This window comes from Crocuta crocuta, unplaced genomic scaffold (genome assembly GCF_008692635.1).
Source record: "Crocuta crocuta isolate KB4526 unplaced genomic scaffold, BGI_CrCroc_1.0 scaffold112, whole genome shotgun sequence".
NCBI lineage: Eukaryota > Metazoa > Chordata > Mammalia > Carnivora > Hyaenidae > Crocuta > Crocuta crocuta.
The window spans coordinates 4,593,383-4,616,849 of record NW_027528818.1 but is presented as its reverse complement, the minus strand read 5'-3'; the positions used below and the strand labels follow the sequence as shown (position 1 = coordinate 4,616,849).

Genomic DNA, 23,467 nt, shown 5'->3' with positions numbered 1-23,467 from the left:
CTCGAACCCACGAACTGTGAGATCATGACTTGAGCCGAAGTCGGACGCTTAACCGACTAAGCCACCCAGGCGCCCCTCATCCAAGACTCTTGACGCTCTGTTCAGTGCTGTCTTCATCCCTCCCTGCCTGCCTTCACACATGGACACCAGATTTCATTATAGGAGGTGTTAGATGCCCAGGGAGATGTGACATGTCTGAAGATGGTAATTACTTTCCTTGCCTTGCTGACTGCTTAGAGAGCATCAGCAGGAAATCGTTAAAAGATGGTGAAAAAAGCAACCGGTGGTCGCCCCTGGCATACACTTTATGCTTCAGCAGGCAGCAGGTATTTAGGGCACAACCAAATTCAACCAAATCCTCATCGAATATGTAAATAACTCAATGAGGAAAGCTTTCCTTCTTAGTAACCCACACAGCCGCACGGCCTTCTTACAGAGGATGTGACCTGTGATTGTCCAGGGAAAGCATCCACTCCCTTAGTCATCGCTGCATGCGGATAGTCTAAACGTATTACAAAACTGCCCACTGAAAAAATAGCACATCTCTGTCTTTGTTAAAAAAGAAGAATAAAAACATAAGGAGTTTAAAAACGCCGGTGGGTTTTAGGATTGATTTGATACCTCTTTTCCTTTCCCTCTTTGTTTCTCTCTATCAGGTTAGCAAATTCCCATGCTGTACTTTTAAGATCAAATGGCTTATCAGATCACACGTCCCTCCTCCCCTGGTATTTGGATATACTCAGGGAGCCCTGGAAAGCTTTCACCTGAGCCCTTCTTTGAGGTCTGGCGAGGTTCAACAGAAGTGTGTTAGAATTAAGGTAAAGGCTAGGTGCTACTGCAACCCCCCCGTGTTGGATACTGGGCTCAAAGATGATTGGATATCTTCTGAAGCCTCCGTCTCCTGCAGAAGCCACTTGTGGAGGTAACAAAAGACTGATCTAGCTATGGGGAGACCAATATCACAGACATTCGCTTTGGGGAAGAATACGTGGTATCTGCTCTTAAAACTAGGCTTGCAGTCCCAGTTACAAGCCCTACAGTCCTGAAGAATGGCGCTGCTGCCCTGGAGGGGACTTCTGAGTTTCGAATTTCCACCAAAGACTGTAAGATCCAGGCCGAATCAAGTGCCTCCCTAGGGCTTCCTTCTCATGTCACGTGGGCCATTGACAGAGCCCCGAAAGTGGAAGCCAGCATGATGTAGAGGAAAATAGCGAGTAGTAGCCTTCGTGGATTCAGAGCTCTGGCAGCTAGGATTTTTAAGATCCACCTAGAAGAATTTAGATTCTTAATGAGAGCTGGCCTTAGACTGTCTCAGGGTGCTTGAGGCACTTCCCAAAGCCATGCACACTTCATGCTGAGAGGTCAAGGCCATAAACCTCAGAGATGGTGTACAAACTAATCATAGCAGGAACTGGTGCTTCTAAACAGAACTCTCTGCAAAAGCTGGAGGAAACCAAAGGAGTGGATGTAATGTAAACTACACATGGTCTTAAAAAGACACTGCCAGAGAAATCCAACAACATTCCAAAAACAATAAAACAAGACCTGGAAAAAAAATGGACATGAAACTAAGAAGCCCTACATGTGTCCTTTCTGTGTGTTTTAGGAGCTCCTGAAGTGTGTGTCTACAAGGACATGGGAGGGAAAATCGGCTTTTGTGTTCCAAGCTGCCAAGGCCCTGGACTGTTGTACGGATGGAGAAACGGCATCCTGATGGACGTGACTTTGGATATTGCTTTCATTACCATTCTTGAGTGGAGCGTCGTGGGGTTACCAAGGTATTCTGGAGGTGCGTGTGCCTGGTCCAAGTCTTGAGGCACTCCTCCCTTCCTTCCCCTTGGGTCCTACTATCCCTTTTTTCTATGTGTATCATTTCAAGATTTCACCTCTTCGCAGTCTTGGTCAGTGGAAAGTTCTACATCAGACAGTCCAACTTCCATCGCCATAATCAGCGAGATGTCAGAGTCACTGCTTACAGCTGGTTCCTGCTCGCCTGGGAGGAGAAAGCAAAGTTCATGGTGAACATTGAACTGTTTTTTTGATGCTGGCTATTTGAATACAATTGTCTTTAATAGCATTTCTTTGATGGCCAAGAAAAAGGTCTTAGAAAAACTGGCTCTTTTGTAAAAATAAAAAAACAAAACAACAAAAAAAACCCTCATCTCGCACTATAGCCCCAAATAAATCCTTAAGAGGTGAAAAAGTTAAATGTAAAAAAGAAGTGAATATAGCTAGAAGATGTATCTTATAAGTATATATCTAAGTAGAAAAATACCTAATATATTAAACTAGGGCAAGAAATTATATGTGGAAAAGCAGTTGAGCAGCTCACAGAATAGATTGATAAGTATGCATAAAAATCAACAAAATATTAAAAACATGAAACATAATATCAAAAGGCACACATCGAACTGGAAATACTTGTGAAAATTTCACAAAGGGGTATAGTTTCAACATATAGAGAACTTTTAAATCAGTAAGAAAAACTCACCAGGAAAATGGGCACAGATTACTATTACACAATTCACAGAGCAATATAATATAAACGACCAATAAATACAGGGCAAAAGTGGGCTACTCTTTTGTGTTTATAAAATCTTCACTCTTTAAGAAAGGACAGTATTACACTGAGGCATGTACTTTGATATAGTACATGTAGAACTATGACATTTTCATTTCCAGAATGTATAATGAGAAATAATCAGAGATGCAAAAATATTCATTTAAGCATTATTTATAGCAGCAAAACACTGCAAGTAACAAAGTCCAACAATATAGCACATCTGGTACAATGTGTTACTTCTAGAGGACAATCTTGTTGTAATAATTAAAGTGGCATTTCCAAAGAATTTGTAGTTACATAAGAAAGTGCTCACAGGATTCTCTTAAGTAAAAACAGAAGTATTCAAAGCTTTATAGGCAGTGAGGCTGATGAGAAAGTTAACAAGAAGCAAGGAAGCCTAAAACATCAGTAAGAGTTGTCTCACGTTTGAGGACTTATATTCGTTTTCTTAAAAAAATTTTTTTCAGTTTTACTTCCAAACATTCTTCAATGAACAAGTGTCATTCATTTACTCAAGACATAATGAGTCCCCACTATGTGCAAAAGGATTGTGGTAGATGCCAGGGACATAGGTATGAGCAAGACAATTCCTATCTTCAAGGAGCTCACTGTCTAGTATGCTGGCACACCATTAGATAGTCAATCACCACACAATGAGACACACATAACGCTGGCAGACACACTTGGTGTTATTGGAGCAGGTAAGAAGGCTACATAACTACCTGCTGAGTCAAAGGATTCCCGTTGGGTGTGACATCTAAGTTGAGTCCTAACTCATGTTTTAGCCCGATGAATGAGAAGGAAGCATCTTTTAAGCACTAGCAATACCATGTAGAGACAGATATGTCTGAACATGAGAGGAGCTCTTCTGCAGATAGACATCAGATCATATTTAAATATGACTAATGCAAGGTCAAGCTGGGGAGTCTGAAGGAAGGCTGAGGTGCTCAACTGCATAAAAGGCAGCTTTAAAACCAAAAGATCGTGCGTGTCCCATTACTGTGCCAAAGAAACACACAATTAGATCAACAAAATGCCTAAGTACTAAAGAAGCTGATGGTTCTTTCTTTTTTTTTTTTAATGTTTTTATTTATTTTTGAGAGAGAGAGAGAGAGAGAGAGACAGCATGAGCAGGGGAGGGTCAGAGAAAGAGGGAGACACAGAATCTGAAACAGGCTCCAGGCTCTGAGCTGGCTGTCAGCACAGAGCCTGATGCGGGGCTTGAACTCACAAACCGTGAGACCATGACCTGAGCCGAAGTGGGATGCTCAACTGACTGAGCCACCCAGGTGCCCCAAGAAGCTGATGGTTCTAATGCTTTGGCTCTGATAAACACCGATATAATTTTCTTCATGTTGAAGTATAATTAAGGAGAATATATGAGTTTTATGAAGGACAGTGAATTCTTTAAGATGTTTAAAAAGAGACAAACAGAACTAACAAAGAGTTACGGCCTTAAGAATCAGTTTGAGAGGGGCGCCTGGGTGGCTCAGTCGGTTAAGCGTCCGACTTCAGAGAACCATGATCTCACGGTTCGTGGGTTCGAGCCCTGCGTCGGGCTCTGTGCTGACAGCTAGCTCAGAGCCTGGAGCCTGTTTCAGATTCTGTGTCTCCCTCTCTCTCTGACCCTCCCCTGCTCACGCTGTCTGTCTCTCTCTCTCTCAGAAATAAATAAAACATTTTAAAAAATTAAGAAAAAAGAATCAGTTTGAGAGAAATGGGCTGTTTCACAGGGACATATACCTAATCTAAAGACTGAACTCTAATATGTTTCCTAGGCCCATACGTGCATGAGGTTCATAGAAATATAGACAGATCAATGGCTAGAATAAAACTTTGGAAACAGGAAGAGAAAAGCATTTAACATTTGAAAATGTAACTGGTCATTTAGAAAAAGGTGAAAGTGGATCCCTACCTCACACTTCACAACAGAATACATGTTAGGCTGGCTAAATACCTGTGTCTTTTATGTTTATAAAATCTTCACTCTTTTTGTTGTGCAGGCTGTGCTCGGTACCACTCCAGAGAAAGCCTTCACTTTGGAGTCTCAGTGAGCAGTGGTGGCTGGATTGGGATAGTGCAGAACTTCTACAGCTGGACACAGGAGCTCGCTCTTTTTCCCAGATCCACTAAGTCATTGGCCCTTTGTCCATTTTTTTCGGTTGCTCAGATCTTGTTATTGTCTCTTTCTACCTTTTCCCTGTCTATGTTGACCCACTCCTTACAAAATCCCTTTGCTGTAGTTTGTGTGGGGCTTTAGGAGAGGGGGAAGTAGTTTCATGGGGCAATCCACTCTTTCCACTCAGTGCTCTCCTAAAGCATCAATTTTACATGAGAAATATATTTAATTAAAATTATACTCATGAGAACTGGGAATCTACCTTACTTTACGAGACTATATCCTGGTTTCAGCTATTGGGACTACTCATGTTACTTTGTCTAAGTCACTTTCTCCAGTAGGGCTCGTTTAGTTGTCTATGAGTTTGGACTGTGTACTGCAGAGTCCTTTCCAGTGATTCCAGTTTGTACATATACATGTTGATGCCAAACTAGCACAGTGCCTCATACGTGGTGGGTTCTCAATAAATATTTACTAGATACCACTGAGGAACAAAGCTGTCTCTCTTTTTTCATAACCCTTCTAATTTTTACTTTTTATTTTAAACACTTTTCTTAATTGAAAAGAAGATGTACTTGTTGTATATTGAGTACAAGTATATCCTAAACGGGAGAATTCACTACTTTGTGGTGTGATGACAGCTGAACTATTCTTATTCCTGGAGATAAAAAATGAGGGTTGTGTTATAAAGATATAATCTCTCTTTCTCCTCCTCACCCTTTTTCTTCTTTTTCTTTTTTTATAATGGTCCAGAACCAACTTAGCTCATGAAAAGCCAAAACTTGCAGCTCACAATGAAACTGTAAGCAACCAAGGAGCTCATCATGGAGTGATTTTGTAAGTTTCACAAATATCTAGTAAAAAAAAAAAAGGTAGCACAGATGAAGGGTTGACTCAGAGTCCCATAAAGACAGCTCCTTGTACCTGCAGGGGCAGCCTCTCACCTTCACTCCTGGTTTTTTCAAGACACCAGTCTTAGCAGATTTTCTAGATTCATTCTCACTGCAATGTTTTCTAAATTGGACCTTGTGAATTGAAAAAAGAAGGGCCACGGGGACTGCTATGACGATGGCTGCTGAATTCATGATGCTATTTTGGAAACTTGACTGTCCCACACAGCTCCAGGCAAAGAGGAATTCAGATCAATGAAATCATGTATTTGCCAAAAAGTAGTTCAATTTTTATGACGTAGCATTGCATCAACCACATCACCTAATCATTTTCCATGTCAAAACTTTAAAAACATGATCTGAAGACACTTGGAATTATTTTTTTCACTCTGTCCTGTGTTTTCCATTGAACTTAGTTTGCTCCATTTTTTAAACATTTTTTAATGTTTATTTGTTTTTGAGGAAGCGAGAAAGAGAGATAGGTAGAGAAAGAGAGTCTGAGAGAGAGATACACACACAGAATCTGAAGAAGGCTTCAGGCTCTGAGCTGTCAGCACAAATCCTGATGCAAGGCTCAAACCCACGAACCATGAGATCACAACCTGAGCCGAAGTTGGTCGCCTCACCACCCAGCCAGGTGCCCCTTCCATAATTTTTCGAAACTTTATCTTTTAATTAAAGCAGATGTTTTACTTTGAGGCCAAAACAATACAAATGAAAACACTGTCACTAAAACATTTAGAAGGTTCTCTGTAGGTGGTACTAATTGGGGAATGTAAAGTAGCTATTAACAATACAAATGTTCACTGAATGTTACCTTCTTCCCTTCTTCCCCTTCTTTTGCTACCTTCTTCAGCAAAAGCTGATATAAAAGGAATGCAGAAATAACATCGGCCTCTACTGACTTCTCACAACAACACTTTGATGTGGGTATCATTATTCCTGTTTTATGGATGAAAAAATATATTCTCAGTCCATTGGACGTAGTAGTATAGTACTTACTTGACATACTCTCTTCTTTGGGGTTCATGCACTGTACAGACATTGAAAGAACTGAAACAGAGTGATAGGAATCCATTTAATGGTTTAAAAGATCTTGTCGTTCAGTGAAGAACAGATTAATAACACAAAGGGTGGAGGGAATCTGGAGGAAATGATTGCAGCAAAACAGAGGAAATGTGGCTTGGTGTGGCAGCAGTGAGTGGAGATAAGGTGACAAACTGAAGAAATATTTTAGAAGGGGGATATATAGAAAGGTGGTGGGCTGGACAAGGGCAGCAAGAGAAGAGAAAGTAGAAGCTAGCCCCCATATTTCTTGAGCAATACTGGTACATTCACTCAGCTGGAGAAACTGAAAGACAAACTGGTGGGCAGAGGTCAAGAGTTCAGATTTGCGCGCGCCATATTTGAGACGCCAATAAGACATGCAGAGGAGATGTGGAGTCAGCAGCTACATATAGGAGTCTGGAGGACAATAAACGAAGTGAGAGGCTTCAGCATAGAGAAGAGATTTGAAACCATGAGACCAGATGAGGCTTTTTTAGGAAAAGCTTATAGGGTAAGAAAATAACACCAGGGACAGAGTTCCTTGAAACACCAAAATGTACTGCCAAAGACTCCAACTCATGCCTCTGATGTGACTTGTTTGGCCTGACCATGGTTTTTTGCTTTTTGTTTTGTTTTATTTTTTTGTTTTTAAGTATGAATTAGTTACCAATATTTAAAATTCAGGATATTTTACATACAGATTTATACTTGAAATTGATCTTGGAAAAGGAAAATATCTGGCAATATATGTCCAATTCCCAGAATGAAATCATTGAGGGGAACAGAGTGAGGCCTGCCCCGCTTAGCTCAAGGCAAAGAGGCTCTGGGTCTCCACAGCTGTTGAACAGTTTGCTCCCCTGGTTCATGTTACGTGGCCTGTGTAGTTACTGACGTTTAAAACCTCATAATTACAGGGAGGGTGGAAGAACATCAGAGGAGGGTGAGCCCCCTAAAAGCCTGAAAATGGCCAGAGAATACTGTCATTGATTCATTTCCTCCTTTCCTTTTAAATATATTTTGCTTACTTCCTTTATAGGCATTGACTCACAATTAACAATCCATACCCAAGGCAACAAGGTACTGTATTACTGATTTGGTTGGGTGGATTTTAAGACTAATCCCGTCATCTAATTTGTAGTCTTGAATTTCTTTATCGCAGCATTAAAGAGCATCGGATGAAATGGTGGGCAGAAAATACTCCATTTTAAATGGAGCTTTGTAACCTATTTTCTTGATCCATAACTACTGCTTTCATACATTTCCACATTTAATTCTAAGTAAAATCCATCAGTAGCCTTGTGGTTAACCAAAAAATTTTTAGTGTTGGGATTTATTAATTCTATTCGGTCCATAAATTATTAATTTCTTTGGTTTGTCTCTTTCTTCTTTAATACAATAAAAAATTACCTAAGGACTCACAGTTTCCCTTTGTGAAATGGGCACTGTGGCTGCAGTTCCGCTGTGGGTTCGATACGAGCGTGTATAAAGTGTGCCTGGATGACTGTTCAAGTGCCTTCCAACCTGAGAATGTAAGACCCTGAAACCTGGCTTGTCTGGTATCGGGCATGCCTGGCCTGTTCCTATCACTTCCTTGGCTCAGGCCTCTGCCACTGTCAACACTCCCATTCAGGGGTGTCTTGGTGGCTCAGTCGGTTAAGATCTGACTCATGTCATGATCTCACAGTCAGTGAGTTCGAGCCCCACACTGTCAATGCAGAGCCTGCTTGGGATTCTCTGTCTCCCTCTCTCTCTCCCCTTCCCCTGCTCATTCCCTCTCTCTCTCCTTCTCTCTTAAAATAAATAAACTTTAAAAAAAAAAAACCCACACAACCCCCCCACCCCAAATAAACACAGAATCCCACCATGCCCCTTCAGAAACAGGAGGTACTCAGGAGATGTCTATAGCATTGAAACTGAACTGAAGTTCCCCTCTGGCCATGTAGGGCTTAAGTTTTATATTTTATTAGCTAATAACAATCCTAATGCTTATTGAGTACTTAGTACATGCTAGGGATTATGCTAAGTATTTAAACAGATTGTCTAATTTAATATTCAATATCAACCTATGACATAGTATTATTTCTATTTTCAGGTGATGAAACCAATGCTCAGGAAGGTTAAAAACCTTCTGAGCTTACACTGCAGTAAGAGTTGGACCTTGAATTTGAACCTAGATTTGTCTGACTCCAGAGACCATGAACTTGACCATATCTATACTTCAGAGGTATGATTCTTAACCTGGGGATTAGTGGATTTGCAGGGGAATCCAAGTACCTAAAGTTACATGCACACTTAAATGATTTATATGCATACATATACTTCTCTGGTAAGAGGATTGTTCTCACTAGATTCTCACAGAAACCACAAAAAGGCTAAGAACCATTCACTGCAGAGATTTTGCATCATGGGTGAGTTGGAGACCATATTACCATATGCAGTAACAGTGGCTTGGCTGTCTTTTTAATGCATATTTTGGTTTACATTTCACTGACTATATGTTCTATTAACTTGACATGACACTCTTTATATGCAGTCACCACTTTCCTACTTAATTGTTTCTTTATGATGCTTATTCAAAGCTAAAGCAGAAAATTATCCTTCCCAGAATGAGGTTTGATATTTCCTGTGTGTCTTATGAAAGAAGGCATAGAGCAGTAGCAGGCTGGAATAAGTCCTTCTCTGTTAAGAATTAACAAACATTGCTCTCAGAGTAAATGTTTTCTGTGTTGGGAGAAAATAAGGTGGTGATGAATATAATCCCCCAGGTGTCCTGATTCTCCAGGAAGTTTGGTGTTCACACGCTGGGATCTGCTCTGCATCACATAAAAGCTTATTTTTTTCCCATGTTCTTGAAAAATAAGGTTTCAAGGAAAAAATGGCACCCTTCTGTCCACTGGCACCAATGCCTATCTTCTTGAAAATAAGACATCATTTCTAATCACTTCTATTATGCAAGAGAACCGTAGGGGAGATGTTCAACCAGACTGGCTGACTTACATTATCTTTTCATCTCTTCTCAGACTCAAGGTTTCTTAGGGCAGGGCTGGGACATTGCCTACATAGTTTCTATCATAATCTTGGTGGGCAAGTTCATCTGACTTCAAATGTGGAGTATTTTCAATAAGGAAATGTGTTCCTTTTGCATGAGTTCCTTGTTTTATCTCTCTTGCCTAACAAGAATCTCTGAGGAGATAAACTTCTGATTTGGTTTAAATTTTCCTCTTATGAGGGGCTTCTACTGTGAAAATGGCTGGCCCGAGGGTCACTCTCCTCAGAGGCTGTGCGATATCAGTAACAACAGCTAGAATATATTGACTCCTTCCTATGTGCTGGGCATTGTGCTAAGCAATTACGTTACATATGTCATCCTCACGATGAGACTATGAAGTGGGTGTATGATTATCCCAATGACTGCTACACATTTTATAGGTGAAGTCAACTTGTCCAAAGTCAAGTACATAAAGGGGGCAGAAATGGAATCCCTATCGAAGGTAGTGATACTGACAATTACACCATTCTGGAATGGCAGAACTGCCAGATTTTATGTGGCTGCTAAGCTGTTCTCATAGACAACACTTGGCCACCTTTGGGAACTAGGCATTCCAAGGCTACAATATAAATGTATCCATTTGGCTAAGTGACTTCTAAATTGTTCAGATATAACTGGCACTTTTGCCTTTTTAAGTTCTTGCTCCATAACGATGAATGTACACGTGTTGAGATCAAATCAGGAAAATTCCTTCTTCTCTTTCAGATGGGAAAGTTTAAAGCATTAGTTTTACATGGACTTGGAGAATTCCCTGGAAGTCTGTATATTAAGTAAGATCACATCGTTATGATTTCACTTTGCTTTTATCTTTTTTTAAAGTTTATTTATTTTGAAAGACAGCGAGAGTGCATGCATGTACAAGTGGCAGAGGGGAAAAGAGAGGGGGGAGAGACAGAATCTTCAAGCAGACTCTCCAACACCAGCGTGGGAGCCTGACATGGGAGCCCAAACTCATGAGATCATGACCTGAGCCAAAGTCAGACGCCAAACCCACTTAACCAACTGAGCCACCCAGGCTCCTCGGCTGTTATCTCTTCATCATTGGTTTTCTTTCCCTGAGATACTTCACCCAGGAGGGCAAAGATATCCTCCAACTGCTCAAACTTCTTACTGATTGCATTAATAGTTTATTGAGTAATTCCTTTCTAAGTGCCCAAAGAAGGGACAATGTAACTTTTGCATCAGTTTTACATTGCTTTGTGCAGGAAAGGATGCAAAATCTAGTGAACATTTGTGTAGTTGACATTTATGTTGTTACAATCCCCAATTAGCACCACCTACAGACCACCTTAAGCATTAAGCGTAGTAGGTTAAGGAGAAATGTCGACCACTGAACCCGGTTCCTAAGGATTGTTTTAACTATTCAAGGCCCTTCAAAATTCCATTTGAATTTTAGGACTGTTTTTTCCATTTCTGCAAACAACAACAACAACAACAACAAAAACCCACATTGAGATTTTGATAGGGACTGCATTGGATGTGCAGATTACTTTCAGTGGTATGAACATTTTACAATATTTAGTCTTCTAATCCATGGCTATGGGATATTTTTCCATTTGTTTGTATCTTTAAAATTTCTTTTGGCAATGTTTTATAGTTTTTAGTATACAAGTCTTTCATCTCCTTACATTTATTCCTAAATATTTTATTCTTTTTGGTGTTATTATAAATTAGATTATTTTCTTAATTTCTTTTTCAGGTTTATCCATTGCTCAATTATTTTCTGTGTGTTGATTTTATATCTCGCAACTTTGCCTAATTCATTTTTTAGTGCTAACAGGGCTTAACCAACTGAGCCACCCAGGTGCCCCAAATCTTTGGGATATTCTATATAGTAGATCATGTCATCTGCAAACACAGATACTCTACTTCTTTCCTTCTGGTGGATGCCTTCTATTTCTTTTTCTTGCCTAATTGCTCTGGCTAGGACCTGCAGTACTGTTACATAGAAGTGGGGAAAGTAAGCATCCTTGCCTTGGTCCTGATCTCAGAGAAAAATCTTTCAGTTTTTCACTGTTGAGTATGATGCTAACTGTGGGCTTGTCATATGTGGCTTTTAATATGCTGAGGTAATTTCCTTCTATTTCTAGTCTGTTGAGCATTTTTTATCATGAAAGTGTATAGCATTCTGTCAAATGCTTTTTCTGTGTCAAGATGATCCTTTATTTTTATCCTTTGTTCTATTAATGTGGTATACCACATGTTGAAATCTATGATACATTTTAAGTTAAACTTATATATGGTGCAAGGTAAAACTTGGTGTTCATTTTCACCAAGATTTTTATAATCAATTTCTTGTACTAAATTTCCTTATTTTTATTAAATTTTTTAATGTTTATTTTTGAGAGGGAGAGAGAGAGACAGCGCATGAGTGGGGAAAGGGCAGAGAGAGAGGGAGGTACAGAATCTGAAGCTGGCTCCAGGCTCTGAGCTGTCAGCACAGAGCCTGATGCAGGGCTCGAACTCAAGAACTGTGAGATCATGAACTGAGCTGAAGTCAGATTCTCAACTGACTGAGCCACCCAGACACCCCTAAATTCCCTTATTTTTAAGTACCTATAGTGACTTCCATTTTCCTGACTGGTATCACTATTACAGGTGATGAGGCTGAAGAGATAGTATTAAAACTGAGGAGGAATTTGAATGTCAGGCTACGGTGTCATGAACTTCTTTTAACATACGTGGATTATATTATAATGTGCATAAGGACTTGCTTAGATACATTGCTGGAAAATAAACAACCTGCTTTTTTTGTCAAAAAATAGCAATAATAATACTTTTTTTTGTACCCTGTAATGTGCTTTGGTATATTTATGAGTATGCATACACACGCATGTACATATACATAAATGATGCTTCACTTCACAGTGTGTCTGACACATGTTATACCAGCTGATGCACTGCTATTATTGTATTTAATAAATTTACTCAGAACCTGCTTTATTCCTTTCGCATTAAGACTCTTGGCTTCCTCCTTCTTTGCCCATTAATGTATTGGCAGACAAGGGGGTACCCTCTCTTTCCCTGTCACTACACTGTTTCTGAAATGTTCTGTTTCTTCAGGGTTACTGGATGTAGGTCGATGCATCAACATTTCATAAAGAGCTCATTTGCCATGTGACAGCCTCATCCCTACTGCTCGTATAAGTGTCACCCTGTTACAAGATAGTCCAACACAAGAGTCAGAGGAAACTAGAGAACAGGGATCTGATGGAAACAAAGTCTAGTTTAAAGGTCAAGCTACAGAACATAGCAGAGTTGGGAATCCTTTACTTCACTCTGGAAGGGACTGGGTGGGGGGGCGGCAGAAGTAGAAACACAGTTTCTTACGCATATCTTTTTAAAAGAAAGAAGCATCTAAAAAATATTTTTATGTTTATTTTGAGATGGGGGAGGGGCCGAGGGAGACACAGAATCCAAAGCAGGCTCCAGGCTCAGAGCTGTCATCACATAGCCCGATGCAGGGCTCAAACTTATGGACCGCAAGATGATGACCTGAGCTGAAGCTGGACGCTTAACTGACTGGGGCAGTCAGGCGCCCCAAGAAAGAAACATTTTAAACAGGGACTTAGCTGAAATATAAGTCCTCAAGAAGAGCAGAAGCAAAATGTAAGGTGAATAAATAGTTCAGTGCTAGAGACCAGACACTGCTAAGAGCATATCTGGGTCTCTGTATGCAGGCATCATGTTACATCAATCTGTTCTACCACCACAATCAATTTAAATTTTTTTCTACTATGGTTGTCATTTCTTTTTTTTAAGTTTTTAAATGTTTTTATTTCTGAAAGAGAGAGAGAGAGAGAGCATGAGCAGGGGAGGGTCAGAGAGAGAGAGGGAGACACAGAATCTGAAACAGGCTCCAGGCTCTGAGCTGTCAGCACAGAGCCCGACGGGGGGCTTGAACCCACGAACTGTGAGACCATGACCTGAGCCAAAGTCAGATGCTTAACCCACTGAGCCACCCAGGCGCCCCTCTGGTTGTCATTTCTGACCATTCTGACCATCTGCTTCCCCCATAAAGCACATGGAGAAGCCTACTTATCATACTTCAAGACTGCCAAGTCATCTGTTCAGAGGAACCCCTGGTTGTCCTCAATCTTCCAACAAATACTGCATAGTTCTTCTCTGGTGGGTGTGAGAATAGATCATGACCTGCGTTTTGGGGGAGGAGGGAAGGACTCAAAGCGGTGGCACACATAAGCCCTCAAAAACGGTTAGATTCATCTTAGCTAAAGAAAAGAGGCCTGATGTTTTCATCCAGAGCATGAGCTGATGTCCCGATAAACTACTGACATTCACAGTGCATTGAGATGGATGTGGCTTCCTGGAACACCTCATGGACTCTATCTGAAGTACAGAATCACAAGAGCAGTGGTCCAGTCATACGTTATAAGATCATAACCTAACCCACTTCTCTGGCTCACAGAATGCAATTTCTAGCTCTTGTGTTCAGAGCAAAAACTAGAATTTGAACTAATATTTGGCCATGCAAGGGGAATCCTTGCCATGAGTTTAGGGTTGAAATAAAGGAGAGACAGATGATGTCATGTGATATAACGATTTATTAGAAAGATTATTTGATTATTCAGGTGACCGAAATATATTCTCAGATATATTTGGTCTTTATCTACAGTTTCTAAAAACACTTTCGAGCCACAAAAGTGAACTGGGTGTCTTGTTATTAATGAAGGTGGCTTCTGGACCTCACCTGAGGGCAGGAGGTCCAACTATGTGATTGGAGTGTTGGGATTTTCGGTCCCACCCTGACCTCCAGGGAGAAGAGAGGGACCGGAGGTTGAATCAGCCAATGATCAATGACTTAGTCAGCCATGCCTATGTCATGAAGCCTCCATGAATACGCAAGAGTGCACCGTTTTGGTCCCTTTTTTTCTAAGAGCTTCCTTCCACCCTTGGGCAACCAGAATGCTGTCGAGCCAGACCCCAAGCTCCATGAAGAGAGACGCTCCTTTGTTTGGGACCTTGCCATATGTATGTCTTCATATGGTTGTTGATTCGTATCCTTTAATACACTTTATCATATCCTTTAATAAAATGGTAAATATGTATGTTTTCCTGAGTTCCACCGGCTGTTCTAGCAAATTAATTGAAACTATAGAGGAGGTTGTTGGAATCCAAAATCTGTAGCTGGTCAGTCAGAAGCACAAGTAAACAGCCTGGGCGTGTGCCTGGCATCTGAAGTGGTGGTAGTGGGGGCCGTCCTGTGGGACTGAACTGTTAACCTGTGAAGCCTGATGCCATCTCCATGAGGATGGTGTCAGAATTGAGTTGAATTCTCAGACATGCTGCTGGTATCTCAGAATTGCTTGGTGTTATATGTGTGGGATCTCCCCCTTCTCCTCCTCCCTCCCCCCGGCCACCCTGCCATTAGAAATTGGGTCNCTGATGGATGTGGGGGGAGGGGGGGATGGGCATGGAGGAGGGCACTTTGGGGATGAGCACTGAGTGTTATGTGGAAACTAATTTGACAATAAACTATTTGTAAAAAAAAAAAAAAAGAAAGAAATTGGGTCAGAAAACCTTAAAGAGGCAAGCTGATCTACCAGGTAAGGGGGCATGAATGGGAAGAGGATATTAAGGTGGGCCAGACATTCTGGCCCTCGGGGATAGAAACCACTGGTCTTCCTCTCTCTTGCACCTCTTTTGTTTCATAACCAAGCAGATAAAGCCAGAAGAACCTGGCTTAATCACTCACTCACTCATTCAATCAACTAAGACACTGGATAGAAAAAACTTAGCCTAGTTTCTGGTTCAGAGAAACCCTTAATAGCATGTAGGTTTTGATGATGCTAATGATAGAACTGGAGCTGCTGTTTATGCTGTTCACAGGTAGATGAACCCATCTCACCTCCTCCTAAGTGAGGAGGCAGACAAGGAACCCAGAGGCACATGCTGGTTGAATGGTACAATGTTTATCCTTATGTCAGTGTTGAGATCAGGTCTTCTAACTTCTTAAATAGCTCTTTCCAATGATTATTTCCCCTTTATGGGCACATTCTCCAACTTAAAAAAAAAAAAAAGAAAAAAGTAAGCCATACTCCCTTTTGATACAAACACAAATCTTATCCTTCCTCATGAAAATGTTGACACCTGCTCCTCTCCCCATCATTTTGCCTTTGAGAATCACTGTTATGTTTCCTGAATCCTCATTTGTCAGGAAGATTTTGTTGAATTTTTAAAGTGAGTATTTTTAAAAAATGATTTGCATTTTGGTGTTTTCCAGAAATAAAATTAAATCATGACCTTAGGGGATATTTCTCCAGACTCACTATCCCTTACCACTTGACACTGGTTCAAAAGGTTGAAACCTCTAAATGCTTTATCTGGGTTCAGTACCTCTTTAAAAACCTCACATTATCTTGAAGCAGATTTTCTTGGTGGAGGTGGTGGGGATGGGGGTAGATACTTTCAAAAATGCTACAAAAGTGCAGGGACTAATGTAGTAACCTAAGCTGCTATGTCTCCATCATCAAGCATTGATACTGATTTTCAGGTGTCTGCCCAATGTCACCTCCTCAGAGAAGCTATCCTTGTCTGTCTTCTTATAGTCCCTAGTCACTCTCTAATGCCTTACCTGGCCTTATTTTAATTTTATTTTTGATAGTCTTATCTTAACATCATATTCTATACTTTATGTCCTTCTGTCTTGTTCAATAGAAAGTAATCCCCATGAGGTCGGAGACTGCACCACCATAAGACTGCCCAGCACAGAAGTAAAGGTCTGAGTTATACTAGACTCTGAATATTCACATAGTAAATCATGTTAGATTTAAGTTCATCTCTTCGTAAAAGCAAAACCAACAAAACCACACTGGTTCCCTTTGTACCTCATTTCTAGTTTTATGCTCCCGACGAAGCAACCACTACTACAATTTAACACAAATTTTTACAGTATATCTTATACAAACGTGTGTGTGTGTGCATGCATCTATCTACATAATAAATAAGTCTATGAACAAATTAACTGCTATTTTGTGTATTAAATTTTTTACACAAATGAAACCTTGCTGTGTTGTTTTTCAACTTTTTTTCTTAATCTTGTTTTTCAGATTTAATCACATTCTGTATTTAAGTCTTTTTTGCTTCTGTTAACTAGTCTATATAAACACAGGCTGTATTTTATTTGTGCATTTCCAAAATGAAAGACATTTACGTTATTTATAATTTCTGACTTGTAATATATCTTCTATCGAATTCTCCAAAAATGCTAGTTTTCTTTCCTTTCAGAGTAAGAATACATGATCACTTCCTTCTCTAGGGAAAAGGTATTTTAAGGAGTTTTAAAAAACTTTTTAAAAAATGTTTTATTTATTTTTGAGAGAGAGAGAGAGACAGCGTGAGCAGGGGAGGCTCAGAGCTTCAGGCTCTGAGTCAGCTGTCAGCACAGAGCCTGACGCAGGGCTCAAACCCACAAACCGTGAGATCATGACCTGAGCTGAAGTAGGACGCTTAACCGACTGAGCCACCCAGGAGCCCCAAGAGTTTTATGTAGCTCCTAGGTACTATCATTTGTCTTGGCTTCCAGAAAATAAACACTGGAAGAATAAAAGAAATGAAGAAGTGTATGTGACCATTTTTTAATCGCTGGTCCCCAAAACGATTGATTATAATAGCTGGTCACCTGCCTGTATCTATCATTGTATTTTGTGATTACAGCAGGGGCAATGAAGATGGGAGTGACGGTGGGTGACAGCACTTGTAGAAAATGGCAGACTTGGCCCAGAATTGTTCTAACACCTCTTTGCACAATTATAACTATTACTGTTCTATCATCATCATCATTCATTACATTTGCTTTAGTTTATAACATTCTGTCAAACACTTGAGCCCATATGACAGCAGGCTGCCTGAATCTCAGAAAGGCTAAGTTACTCCCTCAACATCCCCTGAAGAGCCAGTAAGTAGGGGAGCTAGGACTTGAACCTGGTTCTCCTGTTCTTGCTTGGGTGGGTTTTATGGTGCTTCACCAAGTCCTAGGGGTCCGTTGTAGGAGGAACCTGGGGCACTGCGTGTGATGGATGAGGACGGTGATGACAGTAACTGCCACAAAGGACAGCCGAGGCTGTTCCCTCCACACCCGTCCTCCCCCCTGCCCCAACATTTAGTGCCGCAATTATTCAGAGGCCCGTGACTACTTCATAGGGTAATGAATCTTTGCTGAAACCATTTGTTCGACCCTCTCATTTACTTTACTAATCTGTTCTTCATTTCCTTTGCTTATCCGATCTGTATTTCCTGGAAATCCAAAACAAGACAAAACAAAACAAGCATCTAGTAGCTACAATGAGCTTTACCAAATGCGTCTTCCTAAAGTGGTATAGGAGGGAGGGAGGTCTAGTACATCACCAGACACTGTGCTGGGTATTTTTCATTTTCATTAGCCCTCCCAAACCAAAGAGTTTATCTCTTTTACTAAATTTGAATTGTCCTACCTGTGCATGGGGTTTAAAAATGGGTTTTGCTACTAAAAACCCAAATAAAAAGAAGAAAATGGGTTTTTGCTACTAAAAACCAAAATAGAAAGAAGGATGTGGCCAATTCCAGCTCTCCACAAAATGGCAGTTTGCATCCTGCTAAGTTGGTCTCTAGTAAGTGGGGTAGGGGCTCTTGAGCGATTTTCTTCTTGGCACCCACAGGTTCCTTCCCACTGGAAAGAGGTGTGCCCAGAGGTCGGAGAGTAGCACTGCCTGCCATGATCCCCTTTTTTCTGAAGAGGGCCTGTAATCCACAATATCTCTGACACCTGATTAATGGCAATGCCTTATTTCATTATTTAAAAATTCCACGCGTGCATTTTTTCTTCCTCTGAACTAGAGCAGACTGTTAGCTCTCTGAGGGCAGGGGCTTACTTTGTATAGACAAGGCCAAACCTCTATCCCCAACACTATACTCATAAAAGAAATAGAATGCTCACCACCTCCATGTATTAAGCAAAAGAATGGGAAGACCTTACTAAATCACATTGGTGTTTTAAAGTCTAAAAACACTGGGGAGAGAGACTCCTACTCTTCTTATTTCAGTGCTGTGTGGAGAGTATTACACTAGGCTGTCAAGCAGGCCCACAGAATAAGCTAAGAAAAATAAGATCTAGACCTCACGGTAGTAAGGTAAGTGTTTCATTTACTTATATGGGCCAAGAATCTTATTCCTGCTCTTCCCAACCCCTTCACCTTAGCTTCTAGTTTCTTTTTTCTCTTTAATGGTTTCAGAATTATGCTCATCACCTCTCTGAGAAGAGGGGCCACCTATGTGGAATTCTGTCTCTGTGGCTGGCATGGGTGAGGGTGTGGCTAAGACAGCCATTCTGCCAGAGGCTTGCTAAACTTAAAAATGAAGAGATGAGAAGAACTGAAAAGGCACCACTTCTAGACGGACCATCATGACCGGGTGAACATATCCATGATAAACACAGAATTAGGAAAATGACTTAAAACCCAGCAATTAAGGATGGAAAATTGAAGACGGATGCATTTCATCCTAGTATCCCCAAATATGTGTTCAAAAGGCAAATATCCTGAGCAAGCCCATTGGGGGTTTGTAGAATTTAATGTGGAGGTTAAAGTCTTAGCATTTCCTGCACCAGCCTGAGTGTGATCATCCCCCCATCCCTCTGTAAACTAATGAAAGCTATATAAACTCCTTATATAGACAAAGCCTTTAACAGATTTGGCAAATGAGACCTATTTAGAAGAAAAAAATAGCACTTGGCAAAGTAACTTCTACTCTGAACACATCTGTTTTACATCCATCAGAATCTAAATTTCTTCAAAGGAGGGGCAAATTCATCCTCATTCAGAACAGGCATTAAATATTATACCAAATCACTGACATCATTGGCAAAGAGGCTTTGTTTAACCGATGAAACTGACTCCTAGGTGAACTCCTGGTGAGGTCTACACTTAGGATCTTTTGCGATCCCTGCGTGACAGAGTCATTTCAATATGTGGCCCACGTGCATTGTGAATTTTGATTTTTTTTTAAAGGACATGCTACTGCAACTGGGAAAGACTATTGATGCCTATAACAAGCTGCCCTGCCCTCCCTTCTTGAAACCCCATAGTTGGCCTAAATATTTGTCCAGGACAGAGCTTCTACCTCACTCCCTCTGATTGCTGCATGCTTTGTTTATCATTTTGCCAGCGTTCCCCAGAAGTCCGTAATGAATGAACATTTTGAACTTGTACTTTTGAAGAGCCTGCAACCACAAGCATAGACAGTGTTCCCAAAAAGAAGTGCTCTCTCTATCACTAGAGAGATCTTACCAAGTAGTCCTCGATGTTTATTTTTTTCCTGCTTGCAAATCATTTACATGACTTTGCTACAGAAAAACAGCGGCCTCACACCATTGCTGAAGTTTTTTGTAACACAGGGTGCTTTGCCGATAATGGTAAACGATGGTGCAGAGTGGTTAAAAAATCCATAAATCCCCAGATCACATAGAACCCACTCATCTGGTGCTGAGCTGAGTTTCCATGGATACCAAGGGCCTGTCTTCAATTCTAGGAACTTACAGGGAGGGCAAACTCCCTCACTCCCCCAGGATCTGCAAGCCAGGAAAAAAGCAGCAGGGGCCCTTGAACTAGAACTGTACCTTTGCAGACACTGAAGACCCTGTTCTTTAACCCCCTAGAGACTAAGCCCCAGGCCACCTTCAATTTTCTGATGAAGATTCTCTTATAAGAGGAAATCTCCGAGAGAGGGGTTGTAGGAAGCATGAGAGCTGGTTAAGATTTCTGAGACTGAATATTTCCCCCTCAAAACTTTGTCATTCCAGCATCAGAGGTGAGTGTATTTTTCCGTTTTATGGCTTGCCTTCTTAGAGATAGGGGTTCCCTAAGAGGAGGATGCATATTTAGGCACAGAGAGAGTCTTGGAAGTAGAAGATGAGCGTGTCTTAAGAAATTAGCTGTGTACACAATGCGAGCTCAGTTAGGGTTCCATATGTTCCATTAATGTTAATGTTCAACAAGGTAAGAAGGTTTAAAAGATTTCCTGCCATTGTTACCTCCTTCCAAATACAGCTGATCCTTGAACAATACAGGGGATAGGTCACTGACCCCCGCACAGTTGAAAATCTGAATATAACTTCTGACTGCCCCCAAACTTAACCTCGCACAGCCTATTGTTGACTGGAAGCCTTACCAATAAATCAGAGACAGTGGGTTAATACACATTTCGTGTGTTATATGTATTGCAGACGACATGCTTACGATAAGGCCAAAGAAATGTTATAAAGAAAATCATAAGGAGAATTTATTTATTTATTTATTTATAAAAATGTTTTATTTATTTTTGAGGGAGAGACTGAGAGTGAGCAGGGGAGGGGCAGGGAGAGAGGGAGACACAGAATGCAAAGCAGCTCCAGGCTCTGAGCTGTCAGCACAGGGTCCCATGCGGGGCCTGAACCCTCAGACTGTGAGATCATGACCTGAGCAAAAGCTGGACAGTTAACCGATTGAGCCACCAAGGTGTCCCAGGAAAATATATTTATAGTAATGTACTGCATGTATTGAAAAATATCTGCATATAAGTGGACCCATGCATCTCAAACCCAGGTTGTTCAAGGGTGAACTGTATCAAGCTCTCCAAACATATTTTCTACACTGTATCTTGGATAAAAGATAATGCTGCCTAGCAGTTACTGACTAATTAGTACTCCGCTGCACATCTTAGCTGCTATAAATCCAAAGAAACTATAAAATGTAACCTTGTTGCCTTATCCTTTTCAGCAGTTAATTTTATGACACTAAAGACCTCTTTCCTCAAAAAAGTTTTATAGCTTAGAAAACCAATTGTGATTCTTTCCAAATTCATCGTTGGTCTACTACATCAAGGACATTCTTTAGTAAGTCAGAATTGTTCAGTATTTTCTCTACAGAGAGCACTTCCTTTTACCAGGAGGCGATTCAAGGGTTATTGCTCATCTATGAATGCCTGTAACACAGTGTGTTGGTCACATATCAGGTCTATAGTCTTTCATGAGCAAATAAACAGTTATTTTAATAATAAAAAGGCAATGGCCTCTGGCTAATATAGCAATGTTGGCTGCCAGGTGAATCTCCATTAAGATCACAAGGTAGGATTGAATAAAACCATACTTAGATTTTCTATAGATTTTCTTTTGGGATTGGGATCAGTGTCCCAGGGGCCAGTAGGTATGGACAGACACTGCAGGATTTATAAGTAAGGATCCACCCAAGGACCAATCACACAAAATGGTGCCAAAGTGTTCAGTTGGGAAATTTTCAAGGTGGAGTTAATAAGAAATAGGTGAAGCTAGCTGTTTTGAAGACAATACTCTGATACTCCTGAAGAAAAATTAATATCTGGCTAGAGACAAAATTTAAATGGATCATAGGGATAAGACAATAGAGGATGTGTGATTTGTCCCAGCTCTGTTCTCCTTGGGCAGGAATTCCATGGTAGCAGCACGAGTTTTCAAACTCTGATTTAGAAAGAACCACCTGAGAAGACTGATGATAATCCCACTACTGGGTATTTACTCAAAGAAAATGAAAACACACGAATTTGAAGAGATATATGCACCTGTATGGTTACGGCAGCATTCACAACAGTCGAGATAAGGACGCAACCTAAGTGTTGATAGACAAATGGATAAGGAAGATGTGGTGAATATATATACCATGGAAGAGTATACAGCCATAAAAAGGCTGAGATCATGCTATTTGTGACAACATAGATGGACCTAGAGGGTATTTTGTTAAGTGAAGTAAGTCAGACTGAGAAAGACAAATACCATATGACTTCACTCATATGTGGAATCTAAAAATAATGAAATGAATAAACATACAAAAAGCAGAATCAGACCTATAAATACAGAGGGGAGAAGGGAGAGATGGGCAAAATGGGTGAAGGGGAGAGGGAGATACAGACTTCCAGCTACGGAATGGATAAGTCATGGGAATAAAAGGCGCAGCATAAGGAGTACAGCGTGTGATGTTGTAATAGTGTTACGTCGTGACAGGTGGTAGCTCCACTGGTGGCGAGCACAGCCTAATGTATAAACTTGTCAACTCACTATGTTGTACACCTGAAACAACTACAACATTGCGTGCCAAGTATACTCAAAAAGAAAACAAAAGAAAGAATGACAGTTCTTAGCTCAAGCCTGAGAATTATGATTTTGTAGATCTGGGGAGGGGGGCGGGGATCCACATTGCAATTGCAGCCCAGGTGGATGTTTAGACCACAGCTGAGAGACTCCAGTGTGTTAAAGGAGCCTGGGCTGTGGGGAGAGGGACAGAGCTCTCACCAAGCCTGCTATTTACTCAAGGTGTGACTACTGATGAGGTTTCCTGGACCTGTCTCCACTTCAGCTTCTCACGTCAAAGAGTGATAATGATTGTGAAAGTTAAATAAAATACCTTAAAGGTGAAAGGTCCTCAGCACATGACAAATGTTTAATAATATCTGAGTTCCCTCTATCTCTTCCACTTTAGACGACAAGAGAGAATATTTTTTAATGGTTTTATGAACCAGACACTTTTACAAGCAGCTTTGATTACATTAAATCCCATGAGGTGGATGTTGTTGGTTTTTTTAAATTTTTTGATGTTTATTTATTTTTGAGAGAGAGAGAGTGAGCAGGGGAGAGGCAGAGACAGAGGGAGACACAATCTGAAGCAGGCTCCTGGCTCTGAGCTGTTAGCACAGAGACTGACGTGGCGCTTGAACCCAGGAACTGTGAGATCATGACCTGAACTGAAGTCAGACGCTTAACCGACAGAGCCACCCAGGCGCCCCTGATGTTTTTATTACTT

At 40.7% G+C, this 23,467-nt stretch overlaps 1 protein-coding gene across 1 annotated transcript in view; it reads right to left on the bottom strand.

The window, feature by feature from the left end:
- Window positions 1-1,581: 1,581 nt before the first annotated feature.
- RNF150 (ring finger protein 150) overlaps window positions 1,582-23,467 on the bottom strand; it is a 251,746-nt gene continuing 229,860 nt past the window's right edge. Inside the window, exon 7 of the mRNA XM_077755891.1 lies at window positions 1,582-1,993. Coding sequence (XP_077612017.1) covers window positions 1,875-1,993 — 119 coding nt within the window. The 3' untranslated portion in view covers window positions 1,582-1,874. The remainder of the gene's footprint in view (window positions 1,994-23,467) is intronic.